Source organism: Tetrao urogallus (assembly GCF_951394365.1).
Source record: "Tetrao urogallus genome assembly, chromosome: 2".
Lineage (NCBI taxonomy): Eukaryota > Metazoa > Chordata > Aves > Galliformes > Phasianidae > Tetrao > Tetrao urogallus.
In genome coordinates, this window is record NC_136814.1 from 44509891 (window position 1) to 44533170 (window position 23280).

General features: G+C 40.1%; 2 protein-coding genes across 2 annotated transcripts in view; one reads left to right on the forward strand and one right to left on the reverse strand.

The window, feature by feature from the left end:
- The window catches only part of AGPAT4 (1-acylglycerol-3-phosphate O-acyltransferase 4), a gene marked incomplete at both ends in the record, with an annotated part of 51801 nt that extends 49453 nt beyond the window's left edge, over positions 1-2348 (forward strand). Inside the window, one exon of the mRNA XM_079550326.1 lies at positions 2257-2348. Coding sequence (XP_079406452.1) covers positions 2257-2348 — 92 coding nt within the window. The remainder of the gene's footprint in view (positions 1-2256) is intronic.
- Positions 2349-2423: 75 nt separating this feature from the next.
- MAP3K4 (mitogen-activated protein kinase kinase kinase 4) overlaps positions 2424-23280 on the reverse strand; it is a gene marked incomplete at both ends in the record, with an annotated part of 73286 nt that continues 52429 nt past the window's right edge. Inside the window, 10 exons of the mRNA XM_079550327.1 lie at positions 2424-2701; positions 7294-7528; positions 7714-7820; positions 8360-8482; positions 14628-14787; positions 16113-16229; positions 17918-17988; positions 18638-18829; positions 20093-20173; positions 21687-21787. Of these exons, the coding sequence (XP_079406453.1) occupies positions 2424-2701; positions 7294-7528; positions 7714-7820; positions 8360-8482; positions 14628-14787; positions 16113-16229; positions 17918-17988; positions 18638-18829; positions 20093-20173; positions 21687-21787 (1465 nt within the window). The remainder of the gene's footprint in view (positions 2702-7293; positions 7529-7713; positions 7821-8359; positions 8483-14627; positions 14788-16112; positions 16230-17917; positions 17989-18637; positions 18830-20092; positions 20174-21686; positions 21788-23280) is intronic.

Sequence of the window (23280 nt, forward strand, 5' to 3'; positions counted from 1 at the left end):
TGTGATGTGGGTGCATGGTGGTTTTCTTGGAGCTAAAAAATGTTCAAGAAACAGATTCCATGTTCAGAGCTATGTTGATCTGTGTTAACTCAGCCCTTGTTCAGCCCCTGGTGTTCTGGCAGGCAGAGCAGGTCTGTAGTAACATCTGTGACAGTTGATGAGGTAGGCAGTGATGGGCAGAAAGATGGCAGGAGCTCTGCTACCTCCTGCAGCTTGCCACGGAGCATCATGGGGATGACCCAGCTGACAGCTTCTTCCTCCTGCTGTTCAGGTGGGGGCTTGTAAGTCTCATAGCTGATGGTTAGCAACAATTTCTCTTTGGTTTCTTTGTCTTCTTCCCCATAACATATTCAATGGAAGAGAAGTCCTTAAACATGACGGTGTTACTGGGGCATACGATAAGGTAAGAATTGTTTCTAGGCCTGAGGTACTGTACTGACATACTATTTGGCAGCTTCCCTTTAGCACCCTGCAACAGTAAAGAAGAAATCTGTAGCTTTCCCTCTTAATAAACCAAATAGAAAGTGATTCCCTTTTATCCTTTTCCTTCATTTGCAGTTCTGATTTGGCTGACCGAGGCCTGTTTGCTTCAGGAAGTTGTCTTCATATATGCTGCAGCAACATTCCGTAAGGGGAATGTAGTTAGTCTGTCAGTTGCCATGCTGCAGAAGAGGTTTTGCCCTAAATCTGTGGTCTTTTTTCTTTTTTTTGTTTTGAGTTCTGCTATGTGGTACTCTTTGTAGTCACAAAACCACTTTGGGACTATAGTATCTAGAAAAGTTTGGTAGATGTTGATGAGAGCATTCTATCTGCGAGTAGTAATGTGATCATCCTGTGATGTTTGATGAGGTTTTTGAAAACAGTGTAGAAAAGCTTTTGTTTCCAAAGTTGGACTTCTATTTAGTGTGGAATGCCAAGGCTTTGTCTAGTGCAGCGCTAGAACTGAACTTTGTGTATTGAAGAGACCCCCAGCACAGCTATCCCACACCTGAAGAGCAGTTCCTGTGCTGTTTCTCTCATCCCCAGTGGCTCAGTGATGCTCACCTTTATTATCTAATGCTTGGAATTGGGTATTCCTCAGCCATAATTGTGTTTTCATCCTCTTTTTAAAGTGTAGCCCTCTCACCCGGCTTTGAGCCCATCAATTTTCTTCTCACCTTCCCCATCATCAGGTGAGCAGCACCCTACCATGATGGGGATATATTTTTGGGGAAGAACATTGAAATGCTGCCCAGCAGCTGCTGGGGTTAAGGAGAGTATGGGGGGAGTTCAGCTGTTAGAAAGGAGAAGAGGCAAGTCAGCATGCATGGATAAGCACCTGCAGCACCCTAGCACTTGTCCCTGCTGTGCTGCCACAGGCTTGGCAAATATGAGCAGTCTTTTCTTGCACCCAGCCTTCCCCAGGGTGCCAAGGACGGTGGGGTGAATTAAGATTGAAGGGCAGTGGCAGTTTCCATCAGACAGCAGAGAAGGAAAAAATCTCAATTGCTGACTTCAGTATTTTTTGGTGTCCAGGCAGCAGCATTCCTGGAACTTTATGAAATCCCCACTGTGCTGTGTGGTTGCTATAACAGTCACTCTTATTTACACTCCATGTCACTCTCTAGATGTGGTTTTTACCCCTCTGGTAAAACTTTAGTCTTAATGATTTCATGCTTACTGTTACATTACCATACCAAACTGCAGGCTCTGTGTTAGATCCTGCCCTGTCTTCTAGCTCATGTCAAATGTCAAAGACTTCTTTTTTTCTGTTTTTGTGAGTGAAATCTTTCACTTGTTGCAGTTGTTTGTTTCAATTCATGGACTAACAGTGAGCAACAGTGAACTTGCTCAAAGCCATCTCTCTTTCTGCATTGTGTGCTGTACGATGCCTCCAGACAGTCTTGGTGCACAGGCTTATTCCAGTCAAGGTATTTCTCTTTGAACTTCTGGATTATCCACTCAATCTCTTTCTCCAGCCTGCTGAGGTCCCTCTGACTGGCAGGGCAGCCATCTGGCCTAAGTCAAGACATAGACCAGAAAAACAAATGTAGGTTTTTCCAAAATGAATTAACTGTGGGTAAGTTATCTGACAAATAGGGGTATGGGTGTAGTACTTCAGTGGTGTTAATGCTGTAACCCTGTACTACACGGTGCTTTACAGCCACGCTGTAGAGCAGAGAGTACTGATTGTCTCTTTAAAATGCTGTGTATGTGCAGACTTTCAGTCTCTGCCTCCAGGAAGGCTTTTAACTTTATCCTCTTTCTATTTTGCAGCTTCCGTTGGTGTCAGATGGATGATAGGTGTTACAGAAATTAACAAAGGCTCCACCTATGGCAACAATGACAACAAGCAGAAACAGAATTAATATCTTCAGAGACTGCTTCAGCCCAAAGGGAACAAATGCAACCTCTGAAAACTCTTAAGTGCATATCATGGTCCTTCAAGTGAAGTCAAAGGAAGGGTAGGATGAGCAATTGCCATGCATATCTGAATTTGCACTCCTGTTATTTTTCTTGTGGGGTTTGGGCTGGATTACGCTCTTGAACGAGGCACTCCTTCGTACACTCTTCGCAACAGGTTTGCATTTGTTTGGTTGGTTTGTTTTCGTATAAAGTGTCTTAAGATTTGAAGAGAAAAAATTCAGTGTGCTGGTATGATGCGACTCTACTCGGAAACTAATTGATGGTTGCTGAGGTACGGGCTTTATCTTGACTTGCTCTAAGGAAGGGATTAATGTCAGAAAACTGTTACAAGATGATTAAAACTGATAGCTGTCTAGCTCACGTTAGCAGTTTAAAAAACAGTAATTTGCCAGTGTTCAAATACAGTCCGATGCGCTGCTTGGTGATACCACTATTGCAACTCTACTAAACTGACAGGAGTGCAGTAGAATTTTTTTTTACATCTAGAATTTATCCTCACAGTGAGCACCACATCAGCCCCGGTCAGACTGGCTAGGGGCCCATTTTGTTGGCTCAGAGCCTTGCAGTGGCATAACCTGGAGAAGAACTTGGGCCTGTGGCCTGAGCAGAGAGCTAAGCTACCCACTGTCACAGCCTAGGCAATACTTAGTGGTAGAGCTGAAACATCTTATCCTTCTGAGAATAAATGCCATTCATAGTTTGGAAAATGAAAAATAGATAACAAATTACTTTCAGCTTTAAACACAAATTCAAATTCTAGGCCTTTCTAACAGCGATGGAAACAGAAAACAGCTGGGTGTGCTGTAACAAAGTAATACAAAGCGTGCATTAAAAGTTATTGCCCTGCACCCATACTGTTGTGAACCTAATTAATCTGTTGTCTGTCTTTTTTGAAAATTACTTTATGTAGTGCCTCTTAACAGTGTCTGAGGTAATATTTAAATTACCTTCTGCTTTTCTTTTGGGAAAAAAAGAAGGGAGTGGGAGAGGGACCTAGGACAGACGTATGGTGTGCAGTTTTTTATGCCTGGGTGGAGTTTATTGACACCCTTCTGAATTTAATAAAAGTAGGATCAAGTCCCCTGGGAAAACCATGTTTCTCTCACATCCCCCTTGTACTGATTGCTATAGACGTCCTCCTCTTGGTTTGTTCTTGTTTTGCTCTTTAAAGTAAGAGAGGAGCCTTCCAACTGCCCTCAGTTAAGGGAACAAAACAACATCTAAATTTAAACCCCAAAGTTACTGATACGGAGCAGTGGGAAGTATTCTTGGCATGTTCAGTGACGTTACGTTTTCTTCAAGTTATATGTCTAGCAGCTCATAAAAACCATTTATCTTTTGTTACAATAAAAATGAAGCCAGAAGCAACAAAGGCTAATACAAAAGCGTATGAATCATTCAATGAAATATGCATTTGCTGTTCTGTACCATCAGATCATCTAGAAAGTAATCCTTTAAATGTGCAGTACCTAAAGAGCAGCTATGGTGCATTTAGCATGCGGCAGCAATAGTTGTTGAGAGTGAATGCAGTTAGTAAGAAGTACGATATGAAGGAAGAAATAGGCCTTGCATCTTTGTGAGGGTCTGGTTTTGTAGGCTTTTGTCTCTTGTGCACATGCATTCCCTGTGCTCTGAAGCATACTGGAGTAAGTTGTGTAATGTGTCATAAGAATAATCATGGGCTTCGGTTTATTTCTTTAACACACAAAATATAGCCAGAGCCCAGAGGATACTGTCATGCATATAAAGCAAAGCTGTCTCTTAATAAAGCATGTGCCCTTCTGTGCTGAAATGCAACCACGCACCTGGATTGGCTAAAACTATCTTAGCAATGGACAGCACCATTATAGAGTGTGTACATCTGAGAGACTACAGTATTGCATTAGGAGTGGAAGCTAGCCAGCCCTGAAGACACTGTATACAGTTCTTTGCAAATGGGTGGGAAAGGAAGATGGAAAACATCTCTTCCAGCTAGCATTTCGTTATGGTAGAATGAACCCATAAATAGGTAGAAGTTCTGAGCAGCAAATACATACTCATGTGATAAAAAACAGCTCTTTTTTTCCCCCTCTGTAAAGAACAGTTGACTTAATGTGCTACTAGAGACCTCTAAGATCCCTTACCAATCTTAGTCCATTTTTCTGTTATTGCACACAGTACTACTTCTCCAAGAGGAAAATACCAAACACAGTATCTCAACAAACTATCTCAACATTTAGGATATTTCACACAGGTTTCTCTTGGAGCAGCCCTTGTAACAGGGCCAAAGATGCCAGTCCTGGATCTAAGTCCCAGCAGACAAGGGCTGCAACCCAATACCCTTCCAGTGTTCACTGGCCAACAGAGAAGGTTTAATGGTACTTGCCAAAGGTAAACTAGCCCTGGTCACTGTATTAAAAGAATGACCTATGTCTGTAGGAATCAGTGATTGCCCTTCTTCACCACAAACAACTGTATGGTCTACAACTGCCTTAACAAAAGTAGTCTTACATTTGTTTATACAAAAAAATAAAAATATAAAAAGCTGAAGTGCATTGAATGAGTTTTCTTTTGGTCTGCAGTAACAGCCTCCTCACAGTTGTCATTTTTCTCCTGACTCCTGAAAACCGTTCTCGATTCCTGTTTGTGTTCAAGGACACCTGAGACAAAGGAGGAGACAAACTACCAAAAAGCGAAGAGCACAGCAGGCCAGGGCTGCACCTCAACCTCAGGTATGTTCCTACTCAATTGCCTAGGACGATGATGGCAATTCTGCTCCTGCCATAAATGAAGGTAGAGAAGACAGGAATAGTTCTTTGCTTAAATTGAACTGTATTTTTTGAAAGCCTACATATCCAGCACTGGTGACCCACACAGAAGAGGATGGTGCATCTCTGGATTTAAATTTTCTTTCTCAGCAGCTCATCCAGCTGTGTCTCACCTATAATAAACCAGGGATTTCTACAGTAAGAGGAGAGAGACAGAATATCAAAAGGGAGTTCCATGCTTAACAACTTACCCAAGCATGCACTAGAACAAGTAACAGCTGTAACTATTTGAAACAGCAAGCCAAACAAAATAATCATACCATCATCTCTTCTAACTGCCAACCTCTTTTACTGTCTCCATTTTTTGAGATTGAGGACTATTAAAAAAAAAAAAAATACAGGGAAATTGAAGTCTAGGATCAGAAATTGATTTTTAAAATTCTTAAAAGCAAGTTCTTGTTTTAGCCAAATGCTATACAGGAATAATCTTCACCGATTCTCCTTTTAGTCAGCACGACACACTGTGGCCACTTTCTGTAGTTCAGGTGTCCAAGAAGAAAATGAATGTAGCCCTGGCATCTATCCCTAACATAACAGGTAACATAAGGAAGTGCACATCATCTTATTTCCTCAGGAGAGAGTGAAGGGAGACCCTTAATTCTATTATCCCTTGTGCAGTGCGGAATGCTTCCTACATTTGTCAAGGTACTGACTACACCAATGAAAGAGATGCTGATTCCTGGCAGCTCTGCAGCCTTAGGAGTTGAAAATTCAACTTGACAGTTCCCCCCCATCTATTGTTCCACAGTCACTTTCAGAACAAAAACCCATCACCACCAACTCCTAAAATAAACCATTTATTGAGAAAAAAACTTTTTTTTTTTTTTAAATTTCATTAATCAGCCTTGTGCATAACAAATCCGAAGCTTGCCAAAAACAAATAAACAAAAAAACCAGTAAAAGTTCACAGTCAGTGCACTCAACAAACATTTAAAAAACAAGGTCCATAGCGCCTGATAACACTACAGCATTGTTCTGAACCTAAAGAGTTCAAAAATACTACATATTAACATTACGGTTCTCAATCAAATGAGAAACAGGAGAAAGAACAAAAAAAGGTATGGTCCATATACAGTAGTAATGGCACTTTCACTGAAACATGCAGCTTCTTTCAACTTGCAGACACCGTCACGTGAGCAACATGTGCCAAGTAAAACATACAGGAGCAGCAGAGAAAAGTGACGCTTGTCACTTGTGCAGTCTTCTTGAGTCAACTTTTATACTGTTTCTCAGCACAGTCTTTATGTAAATATTACATACAGTAGTGTTCAAAAGGTATTTTTTGCCAGAATAAAAAAGGCCATCGATTGAATAACTTCATTCTTCATCTGTGCAAACCTGTGAAGGGGACATGAGGCAATGAATTCGGTTGTGTCTGTACTGCAGCAAGAACATAGCAGTGGTTCAATCTCTTCAGCAACTTCCACTGAACAGAAGGAATAAGCAAGTTTTATTTCTCCTTTGTTATAGTGATATAATGCATTACAACTGTTCCTCTCTGACAACTGTTTCCACTGTCACCACAACAATTCATTCTGCCTCTGTTGCAGATGGGGTTTAGCTACAATTACTACTACACCCAAATGCATTGCTTAAGAATAGGCAAAAAACATTCTCAGCTAAAAATCAAACCAAATCATGCAATGACTGCAGCTTGTTAAAGTAGTGCCAATTGCCAGGAAAATGGTCAGTAACAGTGTGAAATTAAAGGCTGACCCTTTTACTGAAGGAAAGCAGCTGTCCCAAGCATTTCTCATTCTACTTTTTATGAGAGGGACTCACTTCATTTCATATGTCTCTGCATGCATACTTACTGAAGCTCTAGACACATATGTAGCCCTCCAAATCCAATTAACTGCCATGAAGTTTGACAAGTCTTTAACATAAGGGCTATGCACCTCAGGAGCAGCAAAGCATACTGCATGGTGCCAGGTTCTTGTAGCTAGATGTCTGTGAGCAACAACACAGGTGCCACCTCAGTTTTCCACACCTTGCTTTCTTTCTGTTGGGCATTAACTTAGTATCAGCCTCCTGCCATGATACAAAGCCCTGTGGCATAGCTGCACATTACACAGCCAACTAAAGGTGGTCTGATTCCCATCTGCAGTCTTTGCAGCCAAAGCTGTGAGACAAACCTTGACAAAAGGATGGTCGAGGAGCTGGCTGGCTGTCCACCTCATCTTTGGGTCACTTTCCAGGCAGTGGCAAAGGAAGTCTTTCCCTTCTGGACTCACTTTGTCAGGAATAGGAGGTTTATGACCCATCCCCACTCTATACATGATCTGGAAGTTGTGCTCATATTCATGCCAAGGCCTCTGCAACAGGGAACAGAATGTGCGAAGTTTAGTGAGTAACTCAGTATGGAACAAAGGATATACTTCTGTGCCCTGGGAAATTAAAAACCAACCTGATACTTGCGGACTCACAGCTGGGAATGAAGTCAGATTTTAGAGAAACTGCTAAGGACATTTTGTGTTATGTCAGTAGATGACACACCTACCTTGCCAGTGACCATCTCTATGACAACGCAGCCCAGGCTCCAGATGTCCGCTGCACGCCCATGCCCTTCTCCTTTTGCTCTGGTAATTACTTCTGGAGCCATGTATGCTTTGAAACAAGACACACCGTGTCATCATTTTATACAGCAGAAGGAACTGAAGTGATTAAGTACGTAAACAAATGCTTTTCAATACATCTGAAATGAATTACCAGTTGTTAGCTTTTCTTGATAAGTTTTGTCATGTGCTGGCTTTACCTTCTTGTTGTTTGACACATTAGTAGCATAACTGTCTTTCAATGTGAAAAGCAATAGTGAAAGTACTGGTATAGTTATCTGTTATTTTTGTTTTTTAAAACACAGAGATTAAGCAGCTGTCCCCTAAGAACACTACTGTTTCAGAAAGGCCGTAGAGAAAGACAAAATCCCAGAAAACAGATCTTCAGAACCTTTATAGTTAACCAGACAAATAACATTTTATCTTTCCAGTTACATTTACCGACTTTTTTTGGCTAAAGCACATTAAAGCACATCTAACTAGCAAAGCTTAAACCAATTTTCCCTGAGCCATACTGTTTTATTTTTGACAGAGGTATTATCTTCTTTTATGGTAACTAGCCAAGTTTCTGCCTCACACATGCTTCCTTACCTGCAGTACCCAATGTACTGTTCACTTCTCCAGGCATTGTCTGAGTGTTGTTCTTCAGTTTTACTGAGCAGCCAAAGTCACCCAGTTTAATCAGTCCAGATGAGGTAAGAAAGATGTTGGCTCCTAGGAAACACAAAGAGAAACAGTGACAATTGTTAAAACAGCACTGAACTGAGGCAGGAGGACTTCCCAACATGATGTACTACTGGAAGAAGTTACACTGTAGACAATAGCTGAATTCACGCTTTGAGAATTGTACCAGTGGATTAAGTGTGGAATTTGATAGCATTAGAGATGTTCCCCAAAGCGTATCCTACATCAGTCAGGTGGCTGGATTTCCAGTGAGTTTCAGTTAAAACTAAACATCCTGGAAGCTGACAACAAGAAATGTTCAAAGTACAAAACTACAGCACACTCCCCTCACGTATGTTTCATTATGAGAAAACACTCCTCCAGAAATTCATGAATGTCAGTGCTTATCCTTGTGAGTGTTGCATCACAAAAAAACAGCTCAGTGGCAGAGACCATTGATGCATTCCTCCCAGTGTCCAACTTTTCAGTTCTGCTGAGTCAAGACCGATGATACATCTGTGTCATCATGACAAATGTACAAATATTGAGCTCATAGCGTTTATTCCACGTAGCACCAAATGCCCGCTCCTTTTTCACTCTGTTTACAGACTGATTTCTGGAGGAGGGCTACCATTACAATCTCTGGCTACAATCCTAGCTTACACAACAAAATTTCCCCTAGCATAGTTGAAATTCTCTAAGAGAAACCTGCAGTTGGCTTGAGGTCACTTGCTCTACATGACACTGCAAAAATAAGCCGAGCGCTTTTAAGGAACAGGTTTTTCTTTCATCCAACATCCTGCCAAAACACATGCTGACAGGCAAGAGAAAACAGAGCTGAAGGAGCTCCCTGTACAGGTCAGGCCAATCCTGCAAGTATCACAATGAAAGCACAAGTAGGTTGCAAGTCACCTGGCAGAAGTGCAGCTCAAGCTGCGAGTTCTCTTCAGGAAAGATTAATGGTATGCACAGAACACAACTGCCCGCGGGGCTTCGTTACACAGAGCCTTTTCCCATGTCACACAGAAGATTCTTTTAAAAAGGGCTCTTCTGAATATAATCGCTCAAAAGAAGTTTCTCACTTCTGTTCCACCTTGAGCAAGGGTCAGTGCAGGAATTGTGGGTTGCTCCTCCTTTTTATTATGTGCGTTCTCTTAGTTATTGACTTACTGAATGCCCAGCTAGTATGACTGTGCACCTCCAAGATCTGAATGGAAAATAAAGAGTCCTTACACAGCTCAAGTGAAAAAAAGGCAGAGTAGATCTATGATGCCCCAACCTCCCCATTTCCCAAAGGATTCTCCTTACAGTTCTGAGAATGCTCGATAACTAAAGCAAAATGTATTCAGTCCAAGAGGCGTTAGGCATTACAAGGAGGAGAAACAACAGAATTTGCTAACAGAAATAAATCCTAACCTTTGATTACCGTAAGAGAATTAACTTTCAGTAAGTACTACTTTTCCAGTCCCAGCATTCAGGTGCCTGCACATAGTCAAGATCAGAATTCTTTCTGCTGGCAAACTGCAAAACTCAGCCAGGCACCCACAAGGGTCCCTCCCAACCCAACCCATTCTATGATTCTATGTCACTGTGGGCCCTGCAGTCAGGAACACACACAAAACACAGAGCAGCCATCAGCTCCTTGAATAAAACAGGAACCTACAACAGCATTACAAGAAGGCGGCTCAATAGGACTCTAAGTATAAGCACTGCAACAGGTGAGTGACCATTAGGAGTACCAGCAGGTTTTTCCCTCAAACAACTGCCCACTGCTTTTCAAATGATTTGTCACATAGGCAGTGGGTACAGTAAGCCCACACAGAGCACAGGAATATTGGCCACTAGCAAATACTTTACAAAAACATTTTTGAAACAACACTGGTTCCTCAAGAAAGTAGAATGCAAATAGCACAAAAGGCTACAAAGAAGGTTCTGAAGCTACTCAAGTGGGTGCAAAGGGCCTGAGCTGAAGTCCAACATCTCCCTTCTGACTGGATATGAAGTTATTGTGATAACTTGCGTTAATGCAGTCTAGAAACTACAAATAAAAGTCTTTCAGAACCTTGAAAAAACAAGAAAAATGGCACTTTTCTAGCATAAATGTTACTGCAAAAGCTCCTATCAGCTGTCCTGAAAACATCCAGAACTGTCAAATGCAACAAACCTAAATTTCAAAATTTCACCAGGAAGAAAGAGGGAGAACTTGAAGACTCGCATTGCTGACATTTTCTGGGTGCGAATGAGTCCTGCACTGATGCACTGTGTCCTGGAGCCTCAAAGTTCTGGTCTGTGCTTTGAAGAACAAGACAAAGCTCTAGGGGTTTTAAAAAAGGATCTCATTAGAGAGCAGACACATGCACAGAACCCAGCAGGGCCTGGGTAAGAGAGCAGGGGATGGAAGAGCAGTATTTTGAGGATGAATGATCCTTTTTAACCTTTACAGTCAATGTGATTGGAAATGTAACAAAATTCCATATCTGTGCAGTTAATGAGCAAAGTAAATTAAAACCAGAGACCCTGGCTAAAACAATACAAAGGGTCAAGACTCCTACCGTTCCCTCTCTCCTACATATGTACTATCAAAAAGTAGCTCCATTGTACTTAGTGAAGGGAAGGAAGCAGCACAGCTCTGCAAAATACCACTGCCATTTACACCACAAGACCTGCCTGGCAAACTGCAAGCAGAGCAAACACCAAAAGTGGTACTTTTGCTAGTGCAAACAGCTGTGACCCAAAGCATTTAAACTCAAGGTTAGAGGATCAGTCCCAGATTAAGCACAGTGAAAACTGACACTAGTGTGATATTCCAGAGGTGCTGGTCTCATACTGAGAGCCCAAACAGCGGCACTGAAATCCCCATGACTAATGTGGCATAATTTCACCAACAGGGCAGCTCATAGCCACTCCTCACAGTACTTTAGCAGCAAAACAGTCACATTCATTTAAGAAACAACTTGCTTCAGGCCAAATGCTACCCTTTGATGAGAAAATCAGCTTTATCATCCTCTTTTTCACACACAGAAAGCATGAAATGCTCACAGTCTCTTGTTGAATAACCTTCTGCCTCTTGTTGAATGACCTTCCTTCCCTCTGCTCATCACAAAGAGATGAAGGCAGGGATAACAGAAATTCTGAGAGAGCTAACAGAAGTAACTAACAAGAGTACAATAACACTTTGATGAAGACTTCATGGCCTGGAGCATCTCATTCACAAGTTTCTGATTTACTGAAGTATCAAATACAATGCCTTCATTTTCTGTATTCAGGTCTAAATGCAATCTGAGCACTCTAAGTAATATGCCCTGGTCTCCCAAAGTTGAGGGCACCAGGCATGACCTTACAATTAACTTTTCTCAATTCAGTACTTGGGAGACCACACTTGGAGTTCTGCGGCTGCTCAATATAAGGCAGATGTCAACAGACTGCATCAAGCCCAGCCCAGGGTCATCAAGATGGTCAGAGGGCTGCTACACATGATGAGGAAAGGCTGAGAGATGGGTTTGTTTAGCGTGAGGAAAAGAAGGCTGGGGAGTGCGTAGAGAGAGGGAAATTATTGCTGTTTTCAACTTCAGCAGCATCAGAATGTTACAACAATAATAAAATTTTCCTCCCTCAAGGACACAGAGTGGAATGGTACAGGGCAACGGACACCAACAAAGCATCTGCAAATTCCAGGGAGGTATTAGGAAATGGTGTTTTAGAATGGGGATGGTCGGTCACTGGGATGGGACCCAGGAAAGAGGGAGTCCCCATCCCTGGAGATACTCATCACTTAATGAGATCAGATTGCTCAGGACCCTGTCTAACTTGCTATTGGATCTGATACTGAGGCAGGCCCTGCTTTGAGCAGAAGGCTCAGCCCGAGATGTCCAGAGATTCTCTTCAGCATTAAACATTCCATTATAATCATGCTGAGGCACAGCTTCGTCACAAAAAGAGAAGTAATTATAACTGAGGAAATCTGGACTTAGCCAAAGAGTTTAAAATCTGGTAGGCAGGATAAAGTATAAGCATCCAAAAAGACCAACTCACCTACCACATACAGGCACCAGCTACTTTGTGCATAGATGCAGACTAACAAAAAGCAGCGGCCAGTCTGCAACCAATGCTAACCTCAGCATCTCTCACAACCACAGTTTGAAAAAGAATTCGCCATAGCTGTGTCTTGCTGCATCTTTTACACTCACAGAATCGGATGCCATAACAACATCTGAAGGGCAGTGGTGGCACCAATGGACACTACTAAGCTAATGAATGAATTTCTGAGCACCAGGCGCTTGCCAATGCCAACTGCAGGATGTGATGAAACAGTTTTTAAGAGTAATTATTTATCTGATGCTGAAAGAAACAGATCCACAGTGATATTTGACAAACTGGCCATGAGAGATCTACTGTGACCTGTCAGCGAGATTCCCATAGAAAAGCAGTTTTAACACAGACTGAATAACAAATCATTCTTCCCTACAAGAAAAATAAGAGTAATGAACTGTAAGTAAGTGTAAATTTTCTGGCATTATGCTAAAAATAAAAACAGAGTTTTCTTTACTGCTGTTGTCTGAGAACTTGAGGATGTAATTTTAGCATAAAAAGAGATGGAGCAAGAGGTTTGCAATGCAACCATAAGGCAGCCTTTATAGAAAAACCCTCTCTGCAGTCTGCCTTCAAATTCTGCCACTAAGATTAGAGAAAGTCTGTACACAGTTCTACAGAGGGTCACTTCTGACAGCTGTTACTGTTCTCAAGGAATACCCCAAGGTTTGCTATGAGGAACCTGTTGCAACAGTAACGCCTTGGATAATGTAGCCTTACAGTTCTGTTAAACAGCTCTTCTCTCTTCAGTGTGTTTCTCTGATGAGAGGAAGACCTAATTGAAAACATATCCAGAAATCAGCAACAACACAGAGGAGCACAAAAGAAATCCCTATCAGTTAGCCTTGAATTTGGATCGCAAGCTTCCAGGAGAGTGCGATCCAGCTAAGAATAACACGGATATGGGACGGTCAAGTAAAGGATAAGGAAGGCACTGTGAAAAGCACAGAGGGAAATTCACAATTGCAGATAAATCTTTGGTCAGGAAGGAAAAGGCAAGACTGCTGGGGAATGGGTGTGAAGGAAAGTTCTTTTCTAGGGGAAAAAAGCCGAAACTGACTCAAGAGTGGCCTACCTGGATGGGAGGCCTCTGGATCGTAGATAGTTCTTTTCCCAAATGAGAAGCACGAGGCCAAAGGACCAAGAGCAACTGGGAACCTCCTACACTGCTGCGATGGTTCAAAACCCTGTGAGCAAGAGGGACATAGAAACCCAGCATCGTTGGGTTGCACTGCCTTGTCATAAAAATGAACATTCACGGGGCACATTGTGTGCACTGTTCCCCTAATTTCTGTTAAGTTGCTGCCAGAGGTGAGCAAAATATGTCAAGCTAACAAAAACAAGAGAACTAAACACATGAAGGATGTTCTCAGAAGGTTCAGGAAAAGAAAAACAAATGTGAAATGCAGACTGACACCGGTACCTTAAGCAAATACCAAAACCATCTCCCCTTCAAGTTACTGTAGTTCCATTCTGCTTACTTTGTAAGCAAAACCTGAGAGCCAGGCATGAGTACATACATGTATGGAAAAAAAAAAAGAAAAAAGCCATGATACATAGTTTTACCATATCCATTAAACTTCTTTTAACAAAGCTTTCAGTATTGTGCTTAATCAACCATTTGTCTGAAAGACTAAAACTCTTCTGCAGTATGACAATTGCTAGGAAAAGTTCTGCTGGACCACTTTAGCATAGTACATTACTTGTCAGCTCCCAGAAAATGCCACAGTTTCTTACACAGCTGAGAAGAAAAATAGCATTACATAACTCAGTAATGATAGAAATACAAGGACCAGAACTTGAGTTTGGAAGAATCCTCAACAATCCTCACCACCTCTACAAAAACAAAACAGATGATGGGCAGAAGTTATGAGTTCACAATGCCATTGGTGAATGCTTGTTGTTTTTTTGTTTTTTTAATGCTCTGTGCTTAAAAAGGAACATTTAACTAGACAATTTGTAAACTGAAAACCACATGAAAGACTTTTTACTCAACTCTTGTATAGATTAATGTGTGCTATATCTGAAAAAGGCCTTGTCCCATCCTCCTCTCCCCCCACTTTCTTCTACAACACCAAAACAACATTACCTTTTTGGTTCACATTACCTTTAATGTCTCGATGAACAATACCATGTTCATGTAGCACATTGATAGCAATCGTGATCTGCTTTGTGTAGAGCCTAATGACATGCTCCTGAAGGCCCAGTTTTGACACCTCCTCCAGAGTGCCCTCATCACAGTACTCCATGAAGATGTACATCTCTTCCTGTGGTGGGAATCAAACCAAATGTCATTGATTTTAATTTTCTTTAACTGCTGAATTAGAACTAAGTTTTTCTTCTGTCTTTAACTGCCTACCAAAGGGCAAGTCTTAGTAGAAGTACCTCTGACCACAGAATATCTAACAAATCATCTCTTCAAAACTCTATTTTCTTGGGCATGCTTCATCCTAACATTCATTTGCACAGCTCTGGAAAATCTCTTTCCATATCTATCTGTGTCGTTTGTATGCAACTGATGCTATGTGGTGGTATGACATGGACATCTTGCAGTGGAAATCTTGCAGGCACATTAAGCAGAAATACAAAAAGGCCCCCTGCATATTTAGCAAGAAGTTAGAGATACTTATTCCCCAGTTCTGCACTAGCACGTGTTCATGTCTGAGAAAGGCAAGGTTTTTGTTGCTCTTTCTTCTTCAAATAAGCACGCCAATTCAAACTCACTTTAAAGAAAATTTTGGTACTTGCTCCCTTTGTCTCTCTCTCCAAGCCCATTTTGGAACCTTCAGCCAAACGCAGCCAGATTTAAAACAAAAAGATGGCAAAGATGCTGAACTCTTAGTACTTGCCTGAGAAACTAACGACCCAGTGGCACAGACACCCAAAGTTGTGTCCCAAAGTAAAGAAATGCAACGAGAAAGCAGCCTTTGCCCCTTTCCAAAACAGCAAAGAGCAGGCAATCAATACATCTATTTTGATCAAGCTTGTCAAACACGCAGTTTTCCAGCTTGACACTCAGTATCCTGCTCCCTAGCAGGGAACAGGTGGAGATACAGGAAAGGCATACAGAAATCAGAGAGTAAGAAAAAGTCAGGTATCTGAACACGCAGCTGTGGGCTGCAACTCTTTAGGACAACCAGATTTTCGCTGCTCAGATAAGAAAACATTGCTGCTAACAGTGACAAGTTTTAGACTGAATCTCTAGTCTTAACCCACAAAAGTTACCAAAAAGTACATAACACAGTTTGCACTTAGAGCAGTCACACAGAGCTGCAGCATCACTCACTCTACTCACTGTGAATTCTCTGTTTACGTATCAGTTTCAGCACATTTCTGCAAACTACTATTTTACTACTACTATTATTAACTAAACTACTATTATTACTACACTACTGCAAACCACTATTTTAGAGAGATCTTAATATTCATGGGCAGATAGACACTGCAACGCAATCCACAGAGGCATCCAGACAATTAAGTTAAACAAGAATGATCTGAAGTAAAACCTCCAATGAACCAAAGCTTTTTAAAATTTTCTCAGCCCTATATGCAACCCTCCTCCTCTCTCCCAACATAATTGATATTTTCTTACCCTGTGGAGCTCCACACCAAAATACCGAACAAGATTAGGATGTTTGATGCCTTCAAAAATCTTCAGTTCATCAGCTGTTTCTTTGATGGTTTTGTGATCATTAGGTTGAAATCTTATCTGCAACAAACATTTTTCATTATTTCACTGCTATTAAGTTTCAAACTGTTAAAGAACAAGAGAAAATATAAAAATCAAGAAAGCTGCTAAAAGTTGGATTTTTTTCTCCAACACAGTACAATCACAGAAGTTCCAGAATTCCATCTCCATTTACAAGTAAAAAAGCTGAAACTTAAACGTCACACATGTATGCACATGTGTGTATGTCTGCAGAGCTCGCCTTCTAATGTAAATGTGGTGGTACAAGAGGATCAGAGAAAAGCAGTGACAGCTATCTTTCAAGAAAGAATAACTGCCAGGTATTTCATCAAGAGTGATTTAGGGATTTGCTTTGAGGTTTCTTTACTGAGAATGAAGCAGCTGCAAAGAAAAGGTGGGACATGAAACAAAAACAATTAGGAAGCTTTGATTAAAGGCACAGTTTTCATTAGTTCTCCTACAATGTGCTGAGATGCACATTCTTGGAGGGAAAAAATAAAATAAAATCAGCAACCATCTGCAACTAATTTAAGGCTCCCATCCACACATAAATAAGCAAAATCCTCAGGAAGTTATGGGAAATGCTATTTTTACTGTTCTGGTAGAACGCAGAAATTTCATTAATTGTGTACAAGACAATATATATATATTTTTTTAAACAAGGACATTACAACTGTTTTGTTCTCTACAACAATTCCTATTACAGTTTGTGGAAATGGCATTCAAGTATTTCATGTACTCCAACTCTCCAAAGTCACAATGCTGTGCATTTGCAATAAACCTTTTTCATTATTATTTTTGTAGAGATGTTATCTCTGTAGAGATGTTGATGATTCTGTGGCTAAAACAACTGTATGCTGTATTTCAAGAAGAAGCGGAGCACTACTATCTGATAGCAGGAAATGTCACTTCAAATCTTTAAAGCTGGTCATTGTGTGACTACAGCACAAAAGTAGTCAAGCACAAGCCCACCTTTTCTTTTCCATGCTTTTGTGAGCTCAAATACATATCATATGTGGAAGAACTGGCACATTAAAATGTAACTGCACCAAACGGCTGCCATGGTAACCGCTGTGAACACTTGATGGTTGTCACTGTACAAGGATATGGAAATGCAGTAAAACCAAACAGTATACATACTTTTAAAAACAAAATGTTGGAGGGGAGAAGGATCTCTACACCTACACAGCTTTACTTGCTTCTGTAATGAAAATCAGGTTTTCTGTAACTAACAGGTTAATCAACAGCTTTGTGGCTCACCCTAGCTCACCTAATATACAGGAGAAGCTGAAAAACATCTGAAGTGATACTTCCTATCTTTTTATCTACGAAATGAAGAAAGAGTAAATCAAATGTCAAATACTGTAAAGTAAGAAAAATTTCTTTCAAAAATAATATAAGATCTCTTCATGAAGGTTCACACATATTAAGGAAGTACTCATTCAATATTCATTCTGGAATTATCCATATTCTTTAATTTAAGTTCATTTAAGTTCAAACTTGTACACTGAAAGAAAAGACTTATGGAACATAAGCAAAAACAAGCAACAAAAAGCAATTGTGGCCACATGAAGAAACAATTTGTCTTCCAATCTTTTTTGAGCTAGCTAACAACGATGTTCAGAAGACCTTACTGCCCTACAACACGTGTATATTTGGTTTGGAAAAAAGGCAAGAGCAGCAGCGATTCTCACATACTGAATACTCACTTCTTTCATAGCCATCAGCTCTCCAGTGTCAACACTAATACAGGTGTATACCTTCCCATACTGGCCTTCACCTGCAGTTAAAATAAGACAAATGAATTACACTACAGTGAATAATACATCAACTGATCTCACCTTGCCAAAGTCATTCAGCTGTATTTTCATTTAAAATTTCAAGTAGCTTTTAACCTGTAGCACCTAATCAAATACCCATAGTCCTGAATTCAATGCAGTGATAAGAAGTGAAAGCAACTGAACAGGCTGATCTGAAAGAAAACCACTCAAGTGTGAGGATTTTCCTACAAATCCTGAACCAAAGAGGAAATAATAGTCATACGTGGGAAGAAACAACAATGTTGGTGAATGAAACAAACCCTAAAGATTGTGGTAATTTCTACTCATTTTTGTGTTTCTTCCAAAAGCAGAACTCAACAAATCAAAGTAGATTTGAACATGTGCAGGAACTGAAGGATCATATATAAGTAATCATCCTGACCAAATCCTTTTACTCCTTTGCTTCTTATTTGGGCAGGGAAAACTTCACTGAACTTCCACAAAGTTCAGCTGCAACTGTATTTTGTATTTCAAGATCCTGATTTCAGTGATGCTGGTATTACCTACGCAAAGATGAAATATCTCAGAAGACAGTCTCAGACTGCCTTCAAAAAATTTACGTTTTCTTTCCCAGTCTGACAAATGAACAAACAAATTTAACAAACTTACCAATTTTGTTTCCTCTTTGCCACTTGAAAGTCACTTTTCTCAAACCTACATGCATGACATTATCATAAGATTTTGGTGTGTCACAAACTTGGCCAATGATATTCTTCCTCCTCATCTCTCTGTATCTCCTTTCTTCAAACAACTGAACAGACTTTTGAACAGCTTCAATTGGTGCTTGTTTGGAAACAGTGTCTAAAAGGAAGAGTGATGAACAATTTATATGACTAAAAATGCTCTCTGTTCTTATATTTTATTTTGTTACCTTTGGATATCTGTACAATCAATGAATGTACAGATGTTATAGTTATAAGATATACCAGAGAGCTTGGCTACGCAGTTATTACACCAAGACAGAATAGATAGGATGCCTACCCGTGTATCCTGGGCTCGCTATGAAAATCCAATTGAGGGAATCTCCAGATGAGATCCTTCCCCACTGGTAGCCAGCTCTTAAATAGGTCTAGGAGAGATGGAGCCAGGCTCCACCCCTTCCAGCAGCACAAGTGAATTGCCTTCACCTGTGCTCCCATGGCTGACTCATGGCTCACCTCAGGTGATCAATCAGAGGTTCAGGCCGTGATTCAGCAGTTCCCATAGAGATATCATACCAAGGGACTTGACCTACAGGATAACTTTTGTGCACCAAATTTCAGAAGTAGCAAAAGGATAAAGCATTTTAGAAATCACGTATGAATCAAATATGAAACTAAAGGAAAAATAATTTATTGTAATAAGTTTTTTTCTACTCATCTTTTAATTGATTAAAGGAAGTTAAATGTTTGAAATGCAAAGATCTATTTTTTTGGGGTTTTTTATTTGTTATATCTCCCCTGTAATTAACCACAGGTAGATAATGGAAATGTGTTAGGGTTATTAAGGACAGAATGGCAGTTAAGTTTTTTACTCTACTGAATTGTAAGAGAGTTCTGTTATTACAGATACTTTGAGGTATTATGTAACTCCAGATTTGAAGTCTCATCATGAAACTGAATCCTAGCCAGTGAAGCTAAAAAAACATTTCAATAAAGCAGTCATTTATACACTCCTTGTTAAGAAGAAAAATTACACGTCTGTCTAGTTTAACCTTTTTCAAACAGCTTCCAAAAGATGGAGATACTGAAATATCCCCGTATTCTTCTGCCTATGATTACTACCAGTTTTTAATCCTTTTGTTATCTACAGTAGATAGTAAGAACAGTTCCGTTGCAGCATTCTTTTAGAAACTTTGTTTGCTCCTCACTCTTCTTTTCCTTCCAGGTTAAACCAATTCCATTTATTCACTGTTTATGTTCCAAATGAAAAAAAAGCCTTCTAGATTTCTGGGAAAAAAAAAAAAAAATCCCCTTTCCAGGAACAAAACTGTGAAAACCTTTTCAAATGAGCATTAAAATTGAGCATTAAAACATAGCAATAGCTTAGGATGTGCCACACTACGGGTGACTCCTAGACTCCTACCTTTGGTCTGGTTGATTAAGGTTCTGAGCTCCCAGCTCCGCCGGGATGAGCAACTTGAATCTCCTTTTGGATATGATGGTTCTAGAGAAATAATACTGTCAGCATAAAAGTGGCTTTATCTCATATTAAGGATTATGCAGTCATATGCAGCAGAAACTGAGATCTTACATATCAATACCCTACAAGTATATAAAGCAGTGTAAGCTCCCAAATTAAAAAATGATTTGTTTTTAAAAAACAAGTTATGAGAGACACGGTTTAGCACAAACAATACTGGTGGTATGTGGGTGGTTGGATTAGATTATATCTTAGAGGTCTTCTCCAATCTTAATCTTAATGAATCTGTGATTCTATGACAGCTATTCTGAAATGAGATATAATTTACATAGGAAAAGAGCTCTCCTTCAGCAACTGAGGTAGCATTTCAAATCAGGAGAATCATATGTGGGATATAACTCAGCAGGAAAGCAAACTTTAAACTTCCTCAGAAAAAAAGACTAGCTTCTTTCCAATATAAGTCAATCTTCCATTCAAACATATATATTGAAAAGAGAATAAGCCTGTAATAAACAATAATTTCACTGTCTTCTTAAAGCAAAATAAAACACACCACTTGGGATAAATTTCCACTATATTTGTTTTGCTTCGCTTTGCAAAACGACCGCAATACCAGCTCTGCTTTGTTTGTGATTTCATACTTCATTCCCATTTGCACAGAACACATCACCTTACAAGAGGAGGCTTAGGGGGAGATCTTCATTAACATGTAGGAATATCTGAAAGGAGGATGCAAAAAAGACACAGCCAGGCTCCTTTCAGTTGTGCCCAGTGCCAGGACAAGAAGCAGTGGGCATAAATTGGAACAACAGATGTTCCATCTGATCACCAGGAAGAGCTTCTACCTGCTGTGCAGGTAGCTGAGCACTGGCACAAGTTGTGGAGTCTCCTCCTTGGAGATCTTGAGAACTCACCTGGACATGGGCTGAGGCATCCTGCTCTGAGTGCCTCTACTGGAGCTAGGCTGCAGCAGTGGACCCAGAGGGCTCTTATAAACTCAGCCACACTGTGATTCTGCTTTTATTACCAAAAAATACCACACAAGTGGGGGCCGGGTACACCTAGAGGAACCCTGATTGAGACAAAGTCACCCACACTGTTTTGCATTCAAGTAACAGCAAGTGTCTGTAACATGAATGCTGCAGTGGTAGTTAAAGAATTTGACTGGAAGCTCTTCACTGCCCCAGTGGGTCCAGTTTATTTTATGTTTACTTAGTTAACAGCACTTAGAAATTCACTATCTGATGGGGTATAATTCAGCAACCATGGTACTCAGTTCATTTAGCATAATGTAACTTCGTGAGACACCAAGAAATTCTTTTAGGTATAATTCGGAAACAATATGGAAAGCAAGAGAACAGTTATATCTGAAAACAGAAGAACTTAAAGTATAACCCTGGAAGTTAAAAATGTAAGTCTGAATGGGAAAGGTGAAAAAAAAAAATTGAGAGGGTTAAGGACTGGGAACTGATAAAAATATGTTAATGGCATAAATCATCAGCACATTCAGGTCACAACCTAATATTGTGACAATCACCTTCTCGCTCCTCAGTGGGACTGGAGTGACGGCTAAGGGATCTGAACTGCAACTCGGCCGCTATTGAAGCCAGTCGATCATTTTCAGGGACACTGGAACCCCTGTTAAATAGAGCCATCGTACCAATTAACATTGCACTAAATAGCTACTAGTGACAATTTAACTGCAGTTTAGAAGAGAAAAAAAAAGCTATGAAGCCTAGGATATGAACCACGAAAGAAAAACTGATGCTGAGATGCAAATGGAAAAACTCTCAGTTATTTTTTCCCCAAAATGAAGACTTTTTATATAATTTTCACTATGCCACTATCTATGATAAAAACCTCCAGCTTTTAAATCATTAACTATGTGAAACCGTTGTTGGTCATAACAGACTCTTCTACTGATACGTAACACACTAACAAAGCAGTTGCTGCAGGACATGGCTGGTGCCAGGTATGGATATGCAGTCAGAAGTGATTCAGCTTGGTGATAACCTGAGCCACATTATCAGATGAAGAACAGTGACTTAATTCATATGCTTCCAGAGCACGACAAGTACAAAGTCAAGGCCCATAACCGCTAAATAAGAACCAGCAGGTAGAAGCACAATTCAGCAGACAAGACACAAAGTGTTAAATTATCCGTAGTCCAGGCCCTACCTCCTTCAAAAAGCAGAGTGCAATTAGATACCTCAGAATAAGACCCAAATGAATAAGCATGTTGAACAGAAAAAGAAACAGTACTGAGAGAAATGAGTTTTAAGACCTTAAGTCTTCAGACACCTTTTTCCAGCTACCAAGATATTGACGAAATCACCCAGGTTTTACACTAAAAACTGCAAAATTTTCTATGGTAGATCTCTTTTGCACAAGGTTCTCCTCTCATTTTTTAAGAGGTGGAAGAGCTGTGATTGATACTTCCTAATATTTTAGAGTATGGGCTAAACGTTACTGAAAATGAGGAACACTATTAAACCCTTCACTGACAGTTGATACAAGAGCTGTATGAGAAGTCCTTCCTATCCTACCATATGTTTTCCTAATTAAATATTTTTTTAAAAAAAAAGCAGCACACACAACCTTGAAAAAAGAAGCCGAAGACCAGGACACTCTTTCCCATATGATGTTTTCAGTATGTTTGTTCTATAGTGCCTGCAACTTCAAAAAGCCTGTTGAAATTTGAGGAGTAACTGAGCAAGTGAAAATCCTCAATGCTCTTTGGGAAGTTGAGCTTTTAACCAGTAATACTAAGGAGATAAAGAACAGGATTTCTAATAGTACAGAGCTCAAAAACTCCTGATGTCACTAAAATACAGCAGTAACCAAATAGAAAAGTCTAAGTATCGTAACTTTGAACGCGAATGTTTAAAATCCACATTGGTCCTATCCTATCCACCCAAATTCCTTATTGCCTGTGACCATAAAGACTGCCTGCATGTTCTCAGGCACAGAAATAAAGTAAATGAGAGGTACTTGCTAAATTTTTTCCCTGATCCTGGATAAATATAAAATGAGGATTAATATCATCAGCTAGCTCAGAAATTAAACATTTATATACGTCATTAGCACAAATGCAGGACAAATTTATACCTATCATTAAGCTCAATGTGAAT